Below are 19,468 nucleotides of genomic sequence, written 5' to 3'. Positions count from 1 at the left end.
CCCCAAGCAACCAGTCTTGACTCTGAACTATAAACTCTGGAAGTGTTAAAATGCTCTTCTGAGCCTCTAGATCAGTGACCTCATCACTAATTGGGACCACTTATGGGAGAGTGTGTTAGAATTGTCTGAGAAGGGTTTTTTTTTTTAAATACCATTTCCCCATAGAACACCCCAAAAGGTTCTGACTTGGTATGCCTGATGTGAAGGATGCCTGGGGTGTAGAATGTTTAAGAACCTCCCTGGATGATTCAAAAGCTCAGAAGTCTTTGGAAACTACTATGTGGAAACCTTTCACCTTCTTTGTCCAAACTTTATAGATTTTTATTATCAAATCAAATAACCACAAACAAAAAAATAGGTAACTCCTTTTGAACTGCCATCCTCTTTAAGAACAGTATGGTAAAGTTTTGAAAAACACTATTTTAAACCATCCATTTTCTTTGTCCTTTGCAGATTCATTACAAGAGTAAGCAACCACAATAAAAATAGATAATCTCCTTTTCTGATTTTTCATAATATTTAAATGATAATAGCAGTTTATCAAAATTAAATGCCTGTCACTGAACTCTTGGGAGATGAAAACACCCAGAGCCCTGCTGCCATGTGGAGAATGAGAGAACCTCTTTAGGACTATTTGGAGATTAAGAAATGTGACCTTCTCATAGTGGTGATTTCTTTCTTTGGTGATTTCTTTCTCTCTCTCTCTCTCTCTTTTTTTTTTGTTTGAAGATTTTATTTATTTATTAGAGATAGAGAACACAAGCAAGGGAAGGGGCAGAGGGTGAGGGGCAAGCAAGCTCCCCGTTGAGCAGGGAGCCCAATGTGGGACTTGGTCCTAGAACCTGAGATGGTGACCTAAGCCTAAGGCAGACTCTTAATGGGCTGGGCCACTCAGTGTCCCCCTCTGGTGTTTCTAACTCTGACATTCTTTTACTAAAATTTTCTTATACCAATACCGCACCTAGAATAAGTCACAAAATTATAAATGTATATCCTTTCTAAAGTTGGAGTGAATGGCAAGGGCTTGTTAAGAGCATTGATTGGATTTTCTGAGTAAAGGCTGGAGAGAGGCTTATTGCCTCAATTTTTACAATACAGTGATTAGGTGACACAAATACAGCCTTGCATCCTCTCCTGTTGCTGGGCCAGTTTAGTTTAGGATGCAGGGTATAACAGCAAAGGGGTGCTGGGTCATCCTAGTCAATCCTGAATTCCTTTCCAAATCCAGTGATCTTTAAAGGTCAAAGAAAATGCAATTGTCACAATTAAAAATGAAACAAAACAGAATTCTTAGTGAAGTCATGAGAGTTTTGAAGCATTCGTAGAAAGAACCAGAAAAAAAGTAATATGCTGTTTTTCTTTGGGGTTTGGGGAGCAGAGTCAGTATAAAAAGTGGGGCACCATTTTCTGGTTTTAATCAGTGTACTGACAAAAGGAACAGAGAAAGAAAGAGCTGGGTTTAGAGGTGGCCTTTTGAAATGTTTCACTTCCTCTGCTTGGTGTCCCAACTTGGGTGGCCCCTGCAGTCCTGCTGAGACTGGACCATGCATATAACATTCTGTTTTTACAGGGCTACATCCTGATTTAGCAAAGGCCAAGTTGTAGATGAGTAAGCACCCAAATGAAAAGTGCATTTGGAGAGAGTCAGAGAGAGCTTGCTGCTGTGACCCCAGCGGTCAACATTTCAATGATGGCTTAGCTCTCCTGCTAAAGTGATGTGCTCTGCTGATTGCTGGATCAGACATAAAACTCAGGCTACTTTGAGAGAGGAGACAACAGAGCCACCTGCCTTTTCTGCAAACAGAAGCCCTATTAGAGGGAAAGATGTGACTGGCCCATAAAATGCATGAGCAAAGGGGACTGATGACAGGCTTGCTTAAGAGTGGCCTGTGATGACTGACCTTGCAACTCTAGGGGCAGCCATGCTCAAATTTGGTTTTACTACTCAGACATGGAGGAGGCAAGAATTGGAGAATCTCCATCCTTGATCTCTGGGAAAGATGATTCTAATCACCAAGCCTTGGAAAAATCAGACTGAAAGAGAGCTGAAGATCATGGGGGTAAAGATCAGAAAGTGACCTTGGGCAGGGCACTTCCACCATCTCTCTCAGTTTAACCTATCAAATAGGAGTAACAGAACACCTGCCTCACTGGGGCAGGGCAAGAAGTAGGCGAGATAATCCATGCAAAGCTCTTAGCCTCACACATCATAAACTCTCAACAAATGTTTGGTGTAATTTGTGCACACTTCACAATTAATTATTTTCACATTGTATTATTTTAAAGAAGTCACAAATGAATTTTATCACTGTTGCAAAAGGTTTGAAATTTACAAAAGTTCTTGAAGTTCAGATTGCCTAGATTCAAACTTGTTTCCAACTCATATGGATTTGGCTAGTTTGCCTCAGACTTTGTAATCTGTACAATGGAGATAATACGAAAAACTACTTCAGAGAAATTTTAAGGCCTTGGAATTGTGCCTGGCACAGAGCCAACTTTCCATAAATATTTGATTTCATCTTTCAAGTGGAGAGAACAAAAGAGAATACCTAATGCTTAAGGCTTGATTCTTTTCTAATATTATATACAGTGGTATATGGACTATGACCCTACCCTAAGAATTGATCACATGCATAAAATTAGGAGCTGCATCAAGAGTGTGAGAATAGATTTTGTTATTGGAAATTTCTTGGGATGGAATGTATTGCAACTCCAGATGGTGCAAGAATACTATCTGCAAGCTTCACAAAATGTAGTAATTCTCTCTGAGAACATCCATACAGCAGCCAGCCACCTCTCAGGATGGTCCAATGGATTATTATTAGAAACTTTCAGATTAAACAGCTACTACTTGCTAACTTCTGATTGATAGCTTCCATTTAGTTTGGATTTTCCTTGCTGCAAGAACAACCACTACAAAACAATATCACAACCTTGATTGTGTTCTGAGTTGTGGATTTTGAGTATGGCAGAAGGACTTCATTTAAGAAGTATATTCTCTGCAGAATGCATTTATTCTTTTGCCTAGGTGTCATTAGTGGGATCTAGTTTCTATTTTCACATTCTTAGCATATTCAGTCAACTAATTCATGAGACTAGGGGTGCTGGGTGGCTCAGTTGGTTAAGTGTCCAACTGTTGATTTCAGCTCAGGTCATGATTTCAGGGTCATGAAATTGAGCCCTGAATCCCGCTTGTGCTGGGTGTGCAGTCTACTTGAGATTCTCTCGCTCCCTCTGCCCCTCCCCTCATTGCACTCAGATGGGTATGTGCTCACTCTCTCTAAACAAAAGAAAAGAAAAAAAAATTTATAGGACTTAAATTCTAGGAAATTAAGAAATCTGCCATCTGTAGGAAATTAAGACAGCTGTCTGTTTCCTATGAGATGTAAGATTATCAAATGAGAGTTGGTAAATGCTTTTTTTCTCATTTTTTTTTGAAATTTAGAGAAACTATGATAAAAGCATAATAGAACATTTCTAGAAATCACCCTCGAGGAAAGACTGGATAATGAATAATGACTTCAGAAACCTGAAAATGACATTTAGATAGATTCAATGAGACTTTTTAAAATTCTTGCCAGGAAAAAAACCCCCACATTTTTATAAACATGTGACTCGAATGAACCATAAAATGAATCATATAATACAAATGGATTAAGAAAATAGAAATAGGAAAAATAGAAATGTCTGCACTATTTTCACAAAAAATAATTGATGCCAAGAGAGTTTATAATCACTAGGTTGTATGATGAGACTATGTTGAAAAAGTAGTTTTCTTTTTATTACCACTCTTACAGTTAATTTTAAATTTAATAGTTCTGTAAGCCACATTGTCTTGGTTAATATCTATCCCTGACTCACCTCTGTGCCTAAACTCTCTCATCTGTGAAATGGTCCTTGTAAAAATGGAATGACATGATGCACGATGTGCTTAGAACAAGGCCTGCTACCTGGCAAACCCTCAGTAAACATTGTTGGAAGGAGTCTGTTTTTACATGGCAGTTGATGGATTTTGAGAGGAAATCTACTGATGACCTCATAATCCTTATCTTCCAAATCATTTCATCACACTGTTGTGTTTTTTTTTTTCCTGTAGATTTCTCTGTGTGTGTGTGTGTGTGTGTGTGTGTGTGTGTATGTATGTATATATGTGTGTTTGAGGATTGTTTTCTTCTTTGTAAAGCATTCAGACTGGAAAGTATACATTCAGCTTCATATCAAATTATGTCTGTAATACTTTTCCTGAAACAGTTTTGATTATTAAGATCAAAGGCAATTATTGAGCACCACTAAGCAAGGGATGCTGGGCCGTTGGAGAATGGGTGGGAAAGTGCTACGTATGAGGCTATAGAGGCTTTAAGGGGTGAGCTCACAGAGGTGGCCGTGGATTGCTGAGACAGTCCAGAACACTGATCTTTGACCTTTGTTTCACAAAGCAGAGAACCAAGATGATCTGGGCTTGCTGAACTAGGGAGGAGTTTCAACCATTCAAGATGGAACGAGAGGACACTCAGCTGGCAGAGGAGGTGCAGTGGGGCTCCACTGTGTCCTGGGATCAGAGGAAGGATGAGTGGACAGGGTGGATAAGCATGAGGCAGGGCAGATTTTGGATCACAGAAAAAAAAGACCAAAATAGCGGGGTTTGTTCCCTAATTCAAGCATGGCATAAAATGCGTGATGCTATATTCATTTGTTCTGAATGGACCCCTTCTGTTGGGAAGGAAATTTGGCCAGCCAAAATGTAGAGTCTGTATTTACAGAAATAATGGCATTTGGCAGTTCCAGCATCAGGAATAAACATCCCCTTTGTCTTCAAACTGTTATTATGATGTGCTGAAGTACAACGGAATATTTAAATATGCATATGGAAAAAGGCAGAAAACTTGTTCAAATATGGATATCAGTGGTTTGTTGTTTCGGGTTCTGCAGCCATTTAAACAAAACAACAACAAAAAAAAAGAGAAATAGAGATACTTGAAATAAGAAATAAGATTGTAATGCTCAAAAATTTTGATAACATCAAATTCAGTTGTCTTCCAAAATATGTGGTGATACCTTTCTCACCTGCAAATTCAATGTTGATACCTAATCTAGAAAGATGTGTTTTTATCTGTTTACCTGGCAAGGCCTTGCACATATAATGATGTAAATGAACTTAAGAGACAAGAAAGACAAGGAAAGGCAGATGTTTGAAGGTAGTGTTTATTTACAGTTAGGATTTTTTATGCATGCTTATTTATTGACAGAGTAAGATGTTCATAAGATACTCCTAAATGAAGGAAAAAAACAGCTGGTTACAAGACAGTGTTTATGCAGCCATTTTAAAATAAATATATGCATGGAAAAATATATATGGAAAAGAAAATAGTAGAGGTACCGTCCATATGCCATTGGAGAATAAGTGCCCCAGCTAAAGAAGTGTCATGAGGAGAGGGAGTATATTTGATTATTGCTCTGTCTGCAGCACTTTGCCCTGGGGCTACCACAATATATGCACTCAACAGATACTTTGCAAAAACAATTGAGTTCTTAGAAGTGGAATTCCGGATGGCTTTCACTTTGTTCCTCATTTTGTTTTTATGTTTTTTTTTTCCTAATTATCCTGCATTGCTTGTGTAATGAAAATAAAATAAAATAATTTTTTTCATTTAATTTAAGATGTAGGTATATGAGATCTAGGAAGAGACCAGTAGTCAGCTGTCCTGGCTTGTCACATGAATCTCATCATGTCTGACAGAGCATATACAGGTGCATGTTGGGAATCAACTGTTTAATAAATACCCCTTGCCCAGGGAGGTAGTGTAGAACTAGCAGTAAGTAGTGAAAAAAATAATAATACCATTAGATGGGATTTGAAGGATGAGTATGCATTGGTGAGAGGTTCTCCTTTGATTAATCAGCTGTTTTGCCTTTAATTAAACATGTTGTTGCCTGTGTCAAGAGCACAGGGCATTGGAATTCTAGGAGAAAAGAGACCAAGTATGTTTTGTTACTGCTAAATTCATATCACCTAACACAATAGTTGGATCATTTTTTTTTGAATGAATGCATGTTAAGCAAGCATGGATGAATGAGAAACTTCTGCTATCAATGAAGGCTCCTCTTCCAAAGACCTAACAATAAAGCTTGGGGTGAGGAGCCCAAAGGATAGTATTGAACATTTTGTTTTCTTAATTTCCTTTTAAAAACTCTGCATGACTTAAGCTAGGGGATATAAAGAACTGATGTGGGATTGGTAGCAGACCACGAAGAGGACACAGCTGGAATAAAGGATCGGAAGTTACCGAGAAATTGTGTAAGGGGGTGATGGGACGCTTAGCTAGTTCAAGTGGAGTGTGTAGGTCTGAGTATGACTGGAAATCCAAGTAAAACTGGATAGGGCAGAGTGTCTTTACAACACAAAGTCACAAAGGCAGGCAGTCTGTGAGTTCCAAATGCCTTTGCTATTCCTAGTGTGTACCCAGCATATGTCACAATGCCTGATACCGAAGTAGATATGCCGTCTCTTCTGTGTGAATGAATGAATGATAAACGAAGAGATAGGCTGAAGTTTTCTGTGTTATAGGAGAGATCAGATCAATGTTCTGGGAAGTTGATTTCTGATAAAAAGGACAGGACATATTAGAAAGCTTGATGTTGGTGGCAATCCAGACCCGAAGTCCATGGCTGAGCAAGGATTCTAGTAATGGGGGCTTAGGCAGAAGGCCATGTTCATGAGGACACAGAATCTATGTAGTCCTTCTGCACATGTGAGCATCTGCAGTCAAGGACCCGAAGAGCTCAGGGCAGTAAGATCTGAGAATTGAGAGGAAAGGGTGAAGGAGAATGGCGGACTGATAACCACCTATCCTGTTGAGTTTCAAGTGGTGATGGTGCTGGTACGGCCTGTATCTGAGGGTGAAGCAGCAGTGTAGATGGACAACTCAGGAGCCAGACGCCAACAGATGGTGATGGAAACTGTAGGAACAGATGCTCATTTAAGGGGTTAAGTACAGAGGACAGACCCAAGGGACAACAGGTAAAGGACATACTGTAAACCATCATTTAGAAGATAGAAGATTCAAAAGAGTTTAATGCAAACCCAAGAGGGTTACAAGGAGAAGAAATGACCCTATGTGTTGCAAGCACTTCGCAATTAAAGAAAACTGAGTATATTAATTGCAGTTGGTCAAGTGAGAGCCTGAATGTCCTAAGGAAAGTGTATGCTGATAGAAGTAAAATGTTGCTATCACAGAGTATAAAACTGGATTGTAACCATATAAAAGGGAGCAGTGAACCAAAATATCTTTTCTCTTGGCGTTGCCATTAGCTGTTTCCAAGTAAAAGATTTATCAATGAATATTCTATAACTGTGTAGCCTTCTCCCATTATTGAGCCATTAATACCAACTACTTTTAATAAGGGTGGAAAAGCTACTGGAAGCCTTGCTTTTTAAATTTAGTGTACTGCCTTATGAAGCGCACTTCTGTAAACAGAAAAAAAATATATTGGGTTATAAATACATCATAGTGATAAGGCTATGATACACAGAAGCAATTTCCTATCAAAATAATCAGCTTTCCTAGGATACTTAAATATCCCTGCTAGTCTTTATCAGGGGAATAATAGGTTTGCTGTACTCAGTTATATTGATTCAACATGAATGAATGTGTAAAATCATATTTCTGTGTAGAAAGGAAAATTTTTATAATCAACTGCCTCAAATTAATTTTGAGTTCTTCATATGTAATTTGAATTTACTTTACTACTTGGACGCTTAACATAATGTTTAATATTATTGAATCAGCCAAGATTTCAGTGATTCAGGAGCTAGTTGTTGAGTTTTAGTGTATGTGTGTATTAACTAGGTTCCATGGAAGTTTGAACACATAGTTTTCTTGGGCACTGTTTAATTTGGTGGCATTTTCACAGTAGGTAAAATTAGGGTCAAAGTGTATGACAATATTATTCATCATGTGTGATTTTGGTGGGTCAAAATAGCTAGCATAGGGATTTAATAAAAAATAATTCTGGATGTCTACTTTAGATAAACAAAACCATAATCAAAAATTGGCTTTGCTAAAAAAAACAAAACAAAAAAAATTGGCTTTGCTTCAATTGGGATGTTTATAATAAAAGGGGCATGGGATTCATATATGAAGGTATAACATTCATATATCAAAAAATTTTCAGACTATAACTTATGGCCAGATCATAAGAGCAATAAATGGCCATTGATAAGTCTCTCCACTGACACAGCGAAAAAGGTATTATGGTTGGTGGCTAGGTCTATAAAATGTCCTTGTATCATCTTTGAACAACTTTGTACAACCACTCTTTATTTCCTTTGTATTGTATCATTTTTGAAGGATTTCTAAAAGATTCTGTATCCCATTTTCATATACATAGGAGACTGTCATTCAAGAAGCATCCCAAATTGAGGCCACCAGATGTTTCCCTCCATAGTAAATCAGAGAATAAGCATAATTTGAATATTCTGCATATATTTACATATCGATGTCAAGAGTCCCTAACTCCAATTATGTAAAATAAAATTAATTAGTGCAGCCTACTGCAAAGCCCATTTTCAAATCCAATATTCTGGGTAAGATAGTGTAGAAACACCTACCACATCTTAAAGCCAATTAGCATGATTTCTCCTGGGAATCAGAGGGCTGGGCAGATACACCTACCTAGGTACCTCAAGGAGAGCCTGGACATAGAAGGAGGCACCCAAACACAGAGAATCAAAGTCAAAGCTGATTTGTTCTGAGCTGCCGGGGCTTGTTCTCTTTCCCAGTGAAAATTGCACCTGCATAAATTTACAGATACTAACACATTCTAGTTCTTGCATTCCTTTGAGAACTGAATGGTCCTCACTGTCCTTTGGTTAGAGTTCGGTGTCTAGCCCCAAGTAGCCGCAGGTAGGAGAGCCAGTGCACCTTCATGGTGGCAAAACTACTGTGTTTTCCTGACTTGGCATTTCCACAGCAGTGAGCTGCCTGGACCTCTTCCTTCTCTTTATCTGCCTTGTGAAATTCTGATCAGTCCTCAGAATCAGTTTGGTCCCTGGCAAACACTTGGACTTTGTAGTCAGATGTAGATTCTTTTATGATTCAAGTTTGCTGGAGTAGCCTTGGTTGAGTTCTTAACCACCCTGAGGCTGGAATTTCTCAGCTGGCAGGAAAAGACAAGATGTTTTCCTGTCTATTGTCAGTGGTAAAGATTTACGTAAAATACCATTGCTAAGTGTCCCAGATATAATATATACCCAAAAAACTGTAGCCTTGCTCCTTTCCTTTGAGACTAATCCAGGTGTTAGTCAACTAAATCTGTCTGTGGACTCAGGGTAACCAGAGCCACCTGCCTTTGTGTCTCTTCTCCATTATATCACAAGCAGGCATCTTATCTCTCTGGTGAGATTTAGATTTACTTCAAGGTAACTGGAAGAACTGGAGCAACCCCAGCATTTATAAAAGAAAAAAAAAAAAGAAAAAAAATTTAGAGCAAGTTCTGACCCATTGTCTCTGCCCCATATCCTCTATGTCAAGGACAAAATTGGCAATTCTGTTTGAAACTATCATTGGAAATAGACATTTGTGAGTGTCACATTGAATTAACCCTGGGGGAAATTCTGAGGAAAGATCCTAGTATTTCAAGTGGATCGGTAACCTGTGCTCTGGCACAGAGCGCCTCTAAGTAGAGACGGCTCTAGGCCTCAAAAAATGTTCTACTAATATATATATTCAAAAAGGCAAAGCTATTCTACCCCAGTTAGACTAGACTAGTGCTCTCCACACGGGCAGGCAAACTGTTTAGGCAGTGCACAGGATGATCCATTGGGTTGAGAGGAAAAAAAGCTCAACTTGGATTGGTATTTTTATCTTACCCTTTTATAATTTCTTCTTGCATGCATTTATTATATTCTGTGTAGTAGAACATGTGTATAATTAATGAATGCATATGGATACACGGGGGACTCCGTTTTTGAAGTGCTCAGGGTAAAGATGGTTTAGGTGACTAACAGAACTGCCTTTCTTCCTCCAGACTGCAGTTTTGTACTTGCTCACCAAAGCTAACTTCAGCATGCTCAAAAGGAAGCAGAGCTCCAGGGTGGAGGCCCAGCCAGTTACTGACTTTGGTCCCGACGAATCTCTGTCCGACAACGCTGACATACTCTGGATTAATAAGCCAGTAAGTTTCTTTTTTGAAGAGTGGAGAAGCACATGCTGATATAAAGGAAATTTGATACATATAATTCAAAAATCACATCCCTTTGGCTTTGAAATGACTGTTTGAGGTGCAGTAGAATATGGATGAGTCTCAGAGTCTGGAAGTGGAGAATAATTCAGATGAAATAAAGAGGTACCACCGGGAGTTATTCACATAGGAAGGTCTGCTAGGTGGTCTGCTCCCTCCTTCCCCCCACTGCACATGCTGTTCTCAGAGTCATGCCATGCAGTGATAATGCCACTTCGCAGACTGATCCAAAGCTGGAGTCCCAGATGAGTAATCTGTTCTATCATGTTTCCTTTACTTAGAGATCTGAGCATGCACAAATGTGTGAGGTGATAATCAAATGTTTGGAATGAAAGGTCACCTCCTGAGTCACAAGGTTTGAGTAAAAGTAAAAGTTAATGAGATAGTGGATAGTGTCTCTGAAGAATTCTGGCACCTTCTCTGCCTGATAAAGCTAATGAGAACTTGAGGCGAACATCTAGGACAGTATCACTGAACAGAGAGCATAGCAGCCAGAAGGTGGGATGGCATGTCCACAGGTCTTGGAAGCTCAGCCTTACCACAGCGAGTGGGCTCCACTTCAGTACCGAACTCACAGCAGAGGCTGAAGTAAGGAAATGAACTGCTACCCTTACACTCATCGTCTTTCCCTTGACCAGGATAAAGATCACCTGCCCATGTTCCTGGCCCTTTGCGGTCTTCTCCATCCATTCTGCCTTTCAGACTATGTGTCCAGCATGCTCACATTTTTTCCTGCATTCCTGTTTCTGTTCACATTGCCCTTCTGTACAGTCATTGAAACATCTCTCTTACCTACATTGCAAATTAAAATGTGTTTACACATTGAGGACTTTTTATAATCTGGCTCTAACCGCCAGCAGAGCAACTGTGCTTTCCTGGACGTGCACACTGGCCACTTGAGCCTCATCAGCGTCTTCCCGTTCCTCCAAGACATCCAGCCAGTTCACATTGCTTCCCTGCCCAGAGGCCTTCCCCAGCCTCTGATGAGTCAAGTCCTCCTGACCCATTAAGGGCTGGCTCAAATGTCAGCCCACTCCTGTCAGCCTCTGAATGGTTCCTCATTTAACCCTCTCCACAACATGCAGAATGAACCTCTTCTCTTTCCACTTTTCCTATTTTTACATTTGTATGTAAGTAAAAATCTGTGTTACATATAAATATAAATGTATATTATGCATATCAGACTGCTAAGTAGTGATGAGTCAGAAACATATTTAACATATTTGTGGCCCCAGAGCCCTACATAATTTCTTACCCATAGTAGGTCTGTCATTCATGTTTAGAAAATGGAACAGGATGGAAAATAAAGCATTCACTAACTTTTTCTGAGTGTCCACCAAATATAAGGCTTTCTGAGAACCTCCAAGAGGTACCATTATAGATATAGCCATGGAAGCAGTAACTAAAATGATTAATGTTTAATTAGGATTCTTTCTTTAAATTCAAAATAGATTTGTTGTGGAAGAGCCCATCTTTTGAAGCTCTTTTGTGTAATTAGATCCTTTGTGTTGGAGATCCAGATCAAGCTAAATTTGCACTTTATTGAAGGTCTTCCAAATTGCATGAAAAGTGCATCAACCCTTAAAATGAATTGAGTCATCAGTGACTTACATGGTATAGAATTAATGACATTATGTCTTCATGCAAATATTATAACTGTCAGATTAATATTATAACCCACTCATTAGCCTACAAGTGTCTGAATCTCCTCAAAGTTCTTGACAGTCTTCAATTTTTCATCATGAGTGCTTCTAGCTTGCACAGCTGAGAAGACATATACCATGAAATTGTGACATCTCTTTCAGGGGGAGTATAATGTTAGAGGATTAACATGACTGCAGATATATCCAGCATAATCAATAAATAACACACTTAAATTATATTTAAGAAAAAAATAAATTACGTTTAAGAATTGTGTTCTAATTAACTAGTAATATAAATTTTGCGGGGGTAGCACGTAGATGCCATTTACTAATTTTTTAGCTTCGGTGTTAGTTTTTATAACAAAATACTCTACATGAGGGATCGTATTTCCTGCACATACACACATGTATATGCACACACACAAACACATGCCTATACATGTTTATCTTTATGTTGAAGTTAAGGAAAATCTTCAGACAACATGTGCACTCCTAGAACTGCACAAACACTTTTTGGGATTTTAGAAAAGCTATCAGGGCTAAATTTCTACAAAATGTTCTCTAAAATGTGGAAGAAAGTCCATTTATTATCTTTTGAGAATGTGGGATGTGGTCAGATTTTTGAAGTATGTTGTTTTATTTGAGAATGCTACATATAACATACAAATGGAAAGAAAGCCTGACACATGGGAAGTGCTATATATCAAGTCATTCTTAAAAACATGGGCAATCCATGAGGATAGGCCACTGTGCCAGCTACCAGGGAAGTTATGGTAAGTATAAGTTTCCAATTCTAGGTGCACCCAATATATAAAAAGTATAAAAGTAATAAATAGCACATAACATTTCTATATAAGTAAGGTACTGATTGCCCTGTTTTAATGGGATCAGAATCTCCTTATGTTGTGGTCCGATGCCTTGGAGAGATCAGAGGCATTGCAGTAGCCTGCCTAAGTTCACAACAAGGCCCTGGCTCTCAATAACTCCAGGAGCACAGAAAAGTCTTAAGAGACTTTTAACCTTCCCATCTTAGTGTGTTCATGTGGAAATTAGGCGGCTTTCAGAATTAAATGATGTAAAATATGTGAAAATATTTAGCACGTTGTATGCACTTAACAGACATAAGTTTCCTACTTTCCCTTCTCCATGCTGGTGAGATATTTTAATCTCAATATCATATTTTCCAAATAGAGTGGTTTATAACACAAGTTTAAGATCTCATTTTATGGTGTCAAAGGATAACTTTGGACCATTTTTTTTTCAGTGGGTTCACTCTTTGCTGCGCATCTGTGCCATCATCAGCGTCATTTCTGTCTGTATGAACACACCCATGACATTCGAACACTACCCCCCTCTTCAGTATGTGACTTTTACTCTGGATACTTTACTGATGTTTCTCTACACGGCAGAGATGATAGCAAAAATGCACATCCGGGGTATTGTCAAGGTGAGTGTCCTGTAAACAAAATGCACTAAAAATCTAAATTAGTTTAATAATATTTTCATATTAATTTCAACAAAACAAAACATCTCTTTATCCATACTGAGGTTTTTAAAAATAGGGCATAACTCCAGAATTGATGAAAATATGATGTATAAGAATATTTAAAACGTCAAATAAATTGTGTAAGACACAAAGCCTTGGGATATCCAGGAAGGAGGAAGATAGTCCGACTGGCAGCTTCATGGCCAGAGTAGGGTCAGTTATGTCACCTACAGGTGAACTCATGGCCTGGCACTGTGGTTGGTCCAAGCTTGGCACCTGTGGATTTATGGGATGCAGAATAAATGTTACATGATCAAATTACAATGTGACAATATTCAGGATGTCATTAACCTGAAGTGTTCTAAAGATATAAAGGAGTGAAAAGAAAGGACATGATGTGGAAAGCAGGAGTATAAGAAGAGGAAGGTATGGCATGCAATTGGCACTATGGAGAGATAAGAAATAACAAGAAAAAGGAAAAGAAGGAAAAAGCAAAGGAAGAAAAGTTCTGTCAGAGGATATCCCTTTTATATACTACTAACCTTCACACAGAGGATAAAAATATATAGATGATACTGTCTCTCTAAAGTATTTGAAATTATGCTATTATGGGAGCCATTGGTATAGGGAAATAGTATGGATATAAGGGTTTACAAATGATAGATTTGACTCAAATCTTAGCTTTCCTTTACTGGCTGTATCAGCATCTCTAGTTACATAATTTTGGTGGTAAAGGGCTTTATTTTGTACTAGGATTTTAAGAATCTAATGAGATGATGCATAACATGAAGTTACTCATGGGTCAGTGATTCTCTTTATACGTAATTCATTGTGTGTTATTCTTAAAAGAGAGGGATCACAGTCAATGCATTACTCTTTTCATTTTTACCTTTTAAAAATCTTTTTATTTTTTTATTCTTAAAATTTATTTATTTTTCATTTTTTATTTAAGTTCAATTGGCCAACATATAGTATAACACCCAGTGCTCATATCATCAAGTACCCTCCTCAGTGCCCATCACCCAGTTACCCCAATCCCCCACCGACCTCCCCTTCCAACCCTTTGTTTGTTCCCCAGAGTTAGGAGTATCTCATGGTTTGTCTCTCTTTTTAATTTTTCCCACTCGGTTCCCCGCCTTTCCCTTATAGTCCCTTTCACCATTTCTTATATTCCACATATGAGTGAAACCATATGATTGTCCTTCTCCAATTGACTTATTTCACTCAGCATAATGCCCTCCAGTTCTATCCACGTCAAAGCAAATGGTGGGTATTTGTGTCTTCTGATGGCTGACTTAATATTCATATATATATATATATATAAATATCACATATTTTTAATATTTTATTCATTTATTCATGAGAATACACAGAGAGGAGAGAGAGAGAGAGAGGCAGAGACACAGGCAAAAGGAGAAGCAGGCTCCACTCAGGGAGCCCAACGTGGAACTCCATCCTGGGTCTCCAGGATCACGCCCTGGGCTGAAGGTGGCGCTAAACTGCTGAGCCACCCAGGCTGCCCTATATATCATATCTTTAACCATTCATCTGTTGAAGGACATCGTGACTCCTTCCACAGTTTGGCTATTGTGGACATTGCTGCTATAAACACTGGGGTGCAGGTGTCCTGGTGTTTCACTGCATCTGTATTTTTGGGGTAAATCCCCAGCAGTGCAATTGCTGGGTCATAGGGCAGTTCTATTTTTAACTCTTTGAGGAACCTCCACACAGTTTTCCAGAGTGGCTGTACCAGTTCACATTCCCACCAACAGTGCAAGAGGGTTCCCCTTTCTCCACATCCTCTCCAACATTTGTTGTTTGCTGTCTTGTTAATTTTCACCATTATCACTGGTGTGAGGTGGTATCTCATTGTGGTTTTGATTTGTATTTCCCTGATGGCAAGTGATGCGGAGCCATTTTCTCATGTGCTTGTTGGCCATGTATAGGTTTTCCTCTGTGAAATTTCTGTTCATGTCTTTTGCCCATTTCATGAATGGATTGTTTGTTTCTTTGCTGTTGAGTTTAATAAGTTCTTTATAGATCTTGGATACTAGCCCTTTATCTGATATGTCATTTGCAGGTATCTTCTCCCATTCTGTAGGTTTTCTGTTATTTTTGTTGATGCTTTCTTTTGTTGTGCAGAACCTTTTTATCCTGATTAAGTTCTAATAGTTCATTTTTGCTTTTGTTTCCCTAGCCTTCATAGATATATCTTGCAAGAAGTTACTGTGGCCAAGTTCAAAAAGGTTATTGCCTGTGTTCTCCTCTAGGATTTTGATGGATGCTTGCCTCACATTTAGATCTTTCATCCATTTTGAATTTATCTTTGTGTCTGGTGTAAGAGAATGGTCTAGTTTCATTCTTCTGCATGTGGATGTCTAGTTTTCCCAGCATCATTAATTGAATAGACTGTCCTTTTTCCAGTGAATATTCTTTCCTGCTTTGTCAAATATTAACCATAGAGTTCAGGGCCCATATCTGGATTCTCTATTCTGTTCCATGGACCTATGCATCTGTTTTTCTGTCAGTACCATACTGTCTTGATGATCACAGCTGTGTAATACAGCTTGAAATCTGGCATTGTGATACCCCTGGCATTGGTTTTCTTTTTCAATATTCCCCTGGCTATTCGGGGTCTTTTCTGATTCCACACAAATCTTTAGATTATTTGTTCCAACTCTGTGAAGAAAGTCCATGGTATTTTGATAGGGATTGCATTGAACCTGTAAATTGCCCTGGGTGCATAGACATTTTCACAATATTTATTCTTCAAATGCATATGCATGGCATGTTTTCCCATCTCTTTGTGTCTTCCTCAATTTCTCCCAGAAGTGTTCTGTAGGGTATAGATCCTTTACCTCTTTGGTTAGGTTTATTCCTAGGTATCTTATGCTTTTAGATGCAATTGTAAATGGAATTGACTCCTTAATTTCTCTTTCTTCAGTCTCATTGTTGGTGTAGAGAAATGCCACTGATTTCTGGGCATTAGTCTTATATCCTGCCATGTTGCTGAATTGCTGTAAGAGTTCTAGCAATCTTGGGGTGGAGTCTTTTGGGTTTTCTATGTAGAGTATCATGTCATCTGCAAAGAGGGAGAGTTTGACTTCTTTGCCAATTTGAATGCCTTTTATTTCTTTTTGTTGTCTGATTGTGGAGGGTACGGCTTCTAGCACTAGGTTGAATGACAGTGGTGAGAATGGACATCCCTACCATGTTCTTGATCTTAGGGGAAAGGCTCTCAGTTTTTCCCCATTGAGAGTGATACTCACTGGGCTTTTCATAAATGGCTTTTAAGATACTAAGGAATGTTTCCTCCATCCCTACACTTTGAAGAATTTTAATCAGGAATGGATGCTGTATTTTGTCAAATGCTTTCTCTGTATCTATTTAGAGGATCATATGGTTCTTGTTTTTTTCCTCTTCTTGATGTGTTCTATCATGTTGATTATTTTACAAGTGTTGAATCACCCTTGCATCCCGGGGATAAATCCCACTTGGTCATGGTGAATAATATTCTTAATGTACTGTTGGATCCTGTTGGCTAGTATCTTGTTGAGAATTTTTGCATCTGTGTTCTTCAGGGATATTATTCTATAATTCTCCTTTTTGGTGGAGTCTTTGGTTTTGGAATTAAGGTGATGCTGGCCTCATAAAATGAGTTGGGAAGTATTCTGTCCCTTTCTATCTTTCAAAACAGCTTTAGTAGAATAGGTATTGTTTCTTCTTTTTTTTTAATAATAAATTTATTTTTTATTGGTGTTCAGTTTGCCAACATTTGATAGAATTCCCCTGGGAAGCCATCTGGCCCTGGACTTTTGTGTCTTGGGAAGTTTTTGATGACTGCTTTAATTTCCTCGCTGTTTATTCATCTGTTCAGGTTTTCGATTTTTTCCTGTTCTAGTTTTGGTAATTTGTGGTTTTCCAGAAATGCATTCATTTCTTCTAGATTGCCTAATTTGTTGGCATATAGCTGCTCATAATACATTTTTTTAAAATTTTTATTTATTTATGATAGTCACAGAGAGAGAGAGGCAGAGACACAGGCAGAGGGAGAAGCAGGCTCCATGCACCGGGAGCCCGATGTGGGATTCGATCCCAGGTCTCCAGGATCGCGCCCTGGGCCAAAGGCAGGCGCCAAACCACTGCACCACCCAGGGATCCCTCATAATACATTTTAAAAACTGTTTGTATTTCATTGGTATTGGCTGTGACTCTCCTCTTTCATTTGTGATTTTATTAAATTGAGTCTTTTTTCTTTTTAATAAGGCTGGCTAGGGGTTTATCTATCTTATTAATTCTTTCAAAGAACCAACTCCTGGTTTTGTTGATCTATTCTACAGTTATTCTGGTTTCTGGTTCATTGAGTTCTGCTCAAATCTTTATTATCTCTTCTTCTGCTTGGTGTAGACTTTACTTGCTGATCTTTCTTCAGTTCCTTTAGGTGCAAGGTTAGCTTGTGTATTTGAGTTTTTTCCAATCTTTTGAGGGAGGCTTGTATTGCAATGTATTTCCCTCTTAGGACGGCTTTTGCTGTATCCCAAAGGTTTTTAACAGTTGTATTTTCATTTTCATTAGCATCCATGAATCTTTTTAATTCTTCTCTAATTTCCTGGTTGACCTGTTCATCTTTTAGTAGGATGCTCTTTAACCTCCATGTGTTTGAGTTTCTTCCAAATCTCTTCTTGTGATTGAGTTCAAGTTTCAAATCATTGTGGTCTGAGAATATGCAGGGGACAATCCCAATCTTTTGGTATCAGTTGAGACCTGATTTGTGACCCACTATGTGGTCTATAATGGAGAAAGTTCTATGTGCACTTGAGAAGAATGTGTATTCAGTTGCATTTGGATGGAAAATTCTGTATATATCCCTGAAATCTATTTTGTCCAGTGTATCATTTAAGGCCCTTGTTTTTTTAGTAATGTTCTGCTTAGAATATCTGTCATTTGTTGAAAGTGCCGTTTGAGGTCTCCTACTATTAGTGTATTATTATTTAAGTATGTCTTTACTTTGGTTATTAATTGATATACTTGGCAGCTCCCACATTAGGGGCATAAATATTCATAATTGTTAGGTCCTCTTGTTGGATAGATCCTTTAAGTATGATATAGTGTCCCTCTTCATCTCTTACTACAGTCTTTGGGATAAAATTTAATTTATCTGATATGAGCATTGCTACCCCAGCTTTCTTTTAAGGACCATTTGAATGGTAAATGGTTCTCCACTGCTTCATTTTCAGGCTGGAGGTGTCCTTAAGACTAAAATGAGTCTCTTGTAAATAGCGTATAGATGGGTCTTGCTTTTTTATCCAGTCTGGTACCCTCTGTCTTTTGATGGGATCATTTAGCCCATTCATGTTCAGAGTAACTACTCAGAGTAACTATTGAAAGATATGAATTTAGTGCAATCATATTACCTATTCAGTCCCTGTTTTTGTGGATTGTTTCTTTGGGCTCCCTCTTTCTTTTACATATTTCCCCTTAATATTTCTTGCAGATCCAGTTTTTTTTTTTTTCAGTTTCTGCCTATCGTGGAAGCGCTTTATCTCTCCTTCTATTCTGAATGAGAGCCTTGCTGGATAAAGTATTCTTGGCTTCATGTTCTTCTCATTTAGGACCCTGAATATATCCTGCCAGCCCTTTCTGGCCTGCCAGGTCTCTGTGGAGAGGTCTGCTGTTAATGTTATATTTCTCCCCATATAAGTTAAGGATCTCTTGTTTCACATTGCTTTAAGAATTTTTTCTTTACCTTTGAAATTTGCAAGTTTCACTATTAAATGTCGAGGTGTTGAATGGTTTTTATGAATTTTTTGGGGGGGTCCTCTCTATCTCTTGGACCTGAATGCCTGTTTCCTTCCCCCAATTTGGGAAGTTCTCAGCTATGATTTGTTTAAATACACTTTGTGGTCCTCTCTCTCTCTCTCAGCCTCTTCTGGAATCCCAATTAGACATATATTCTTCCTTCTCAAGCTATCACTTATTTCCCTAAGCCTTTTCTCTTGGGCTTTTATTGTTTTTCTCTTTTTCCCTCAGCTGCCTTCCTTACCATCAACTTCTCTTCTATGTCACTCACTCTCTCTTCCACCTCATTAACCCTAGCAGT

General features: G+C 38.4%; 1 protein-coding gene across 7 annotated transcripts in view; it reads left to right on the top strand.

Annotated features, from left to right (window-relative positions):
• NALCN (sodium leak channel, non-selective) overlaps positions 1–19,468 on the top strand; it is a 312,076-nt gene that overhangs the window by 5,986 nt on the left and 286,622 nt on the right. For all 7 annotated transcript variants that reach the window (XM_072760965.1, XM_072760968.1, XM_072760967.1 and 4 more), the window contains exons 2-3: positions 10,027–10,173; positions 13,147–13,329. In XM_072760965.1, the coding sequence (XP_072617066.1) occupies positions 10,066–10,173; positions 13,147–13,329 (291 nt within the window). In that variant the 5' untranslated portion in view covers positions 10,027–10,065. The remainder of the gene's footprint in view (positions 1–10,026; positions 10,174–13,146; positions 13,330–19,468) is intronic.

This window comes from Vulpes vulpes, chromosome 6 (assembly GCF_048418805.1).
Source record: "Vulpes vulpes isolate BD-2025 chromosome 6, VulVul3, whole genome shotgun sequence".
NCBI classification, from domain to species: Eukaryota; Metazoa; Chordata; class Mammalia; order Carnivora; family Canidae; genus Vulpes; species Vulpes vulpes.
Note: the sequence above shows the minus strand (reverse complement) of the source record. Positions and strands in the feature narration are given on the sequence as shown.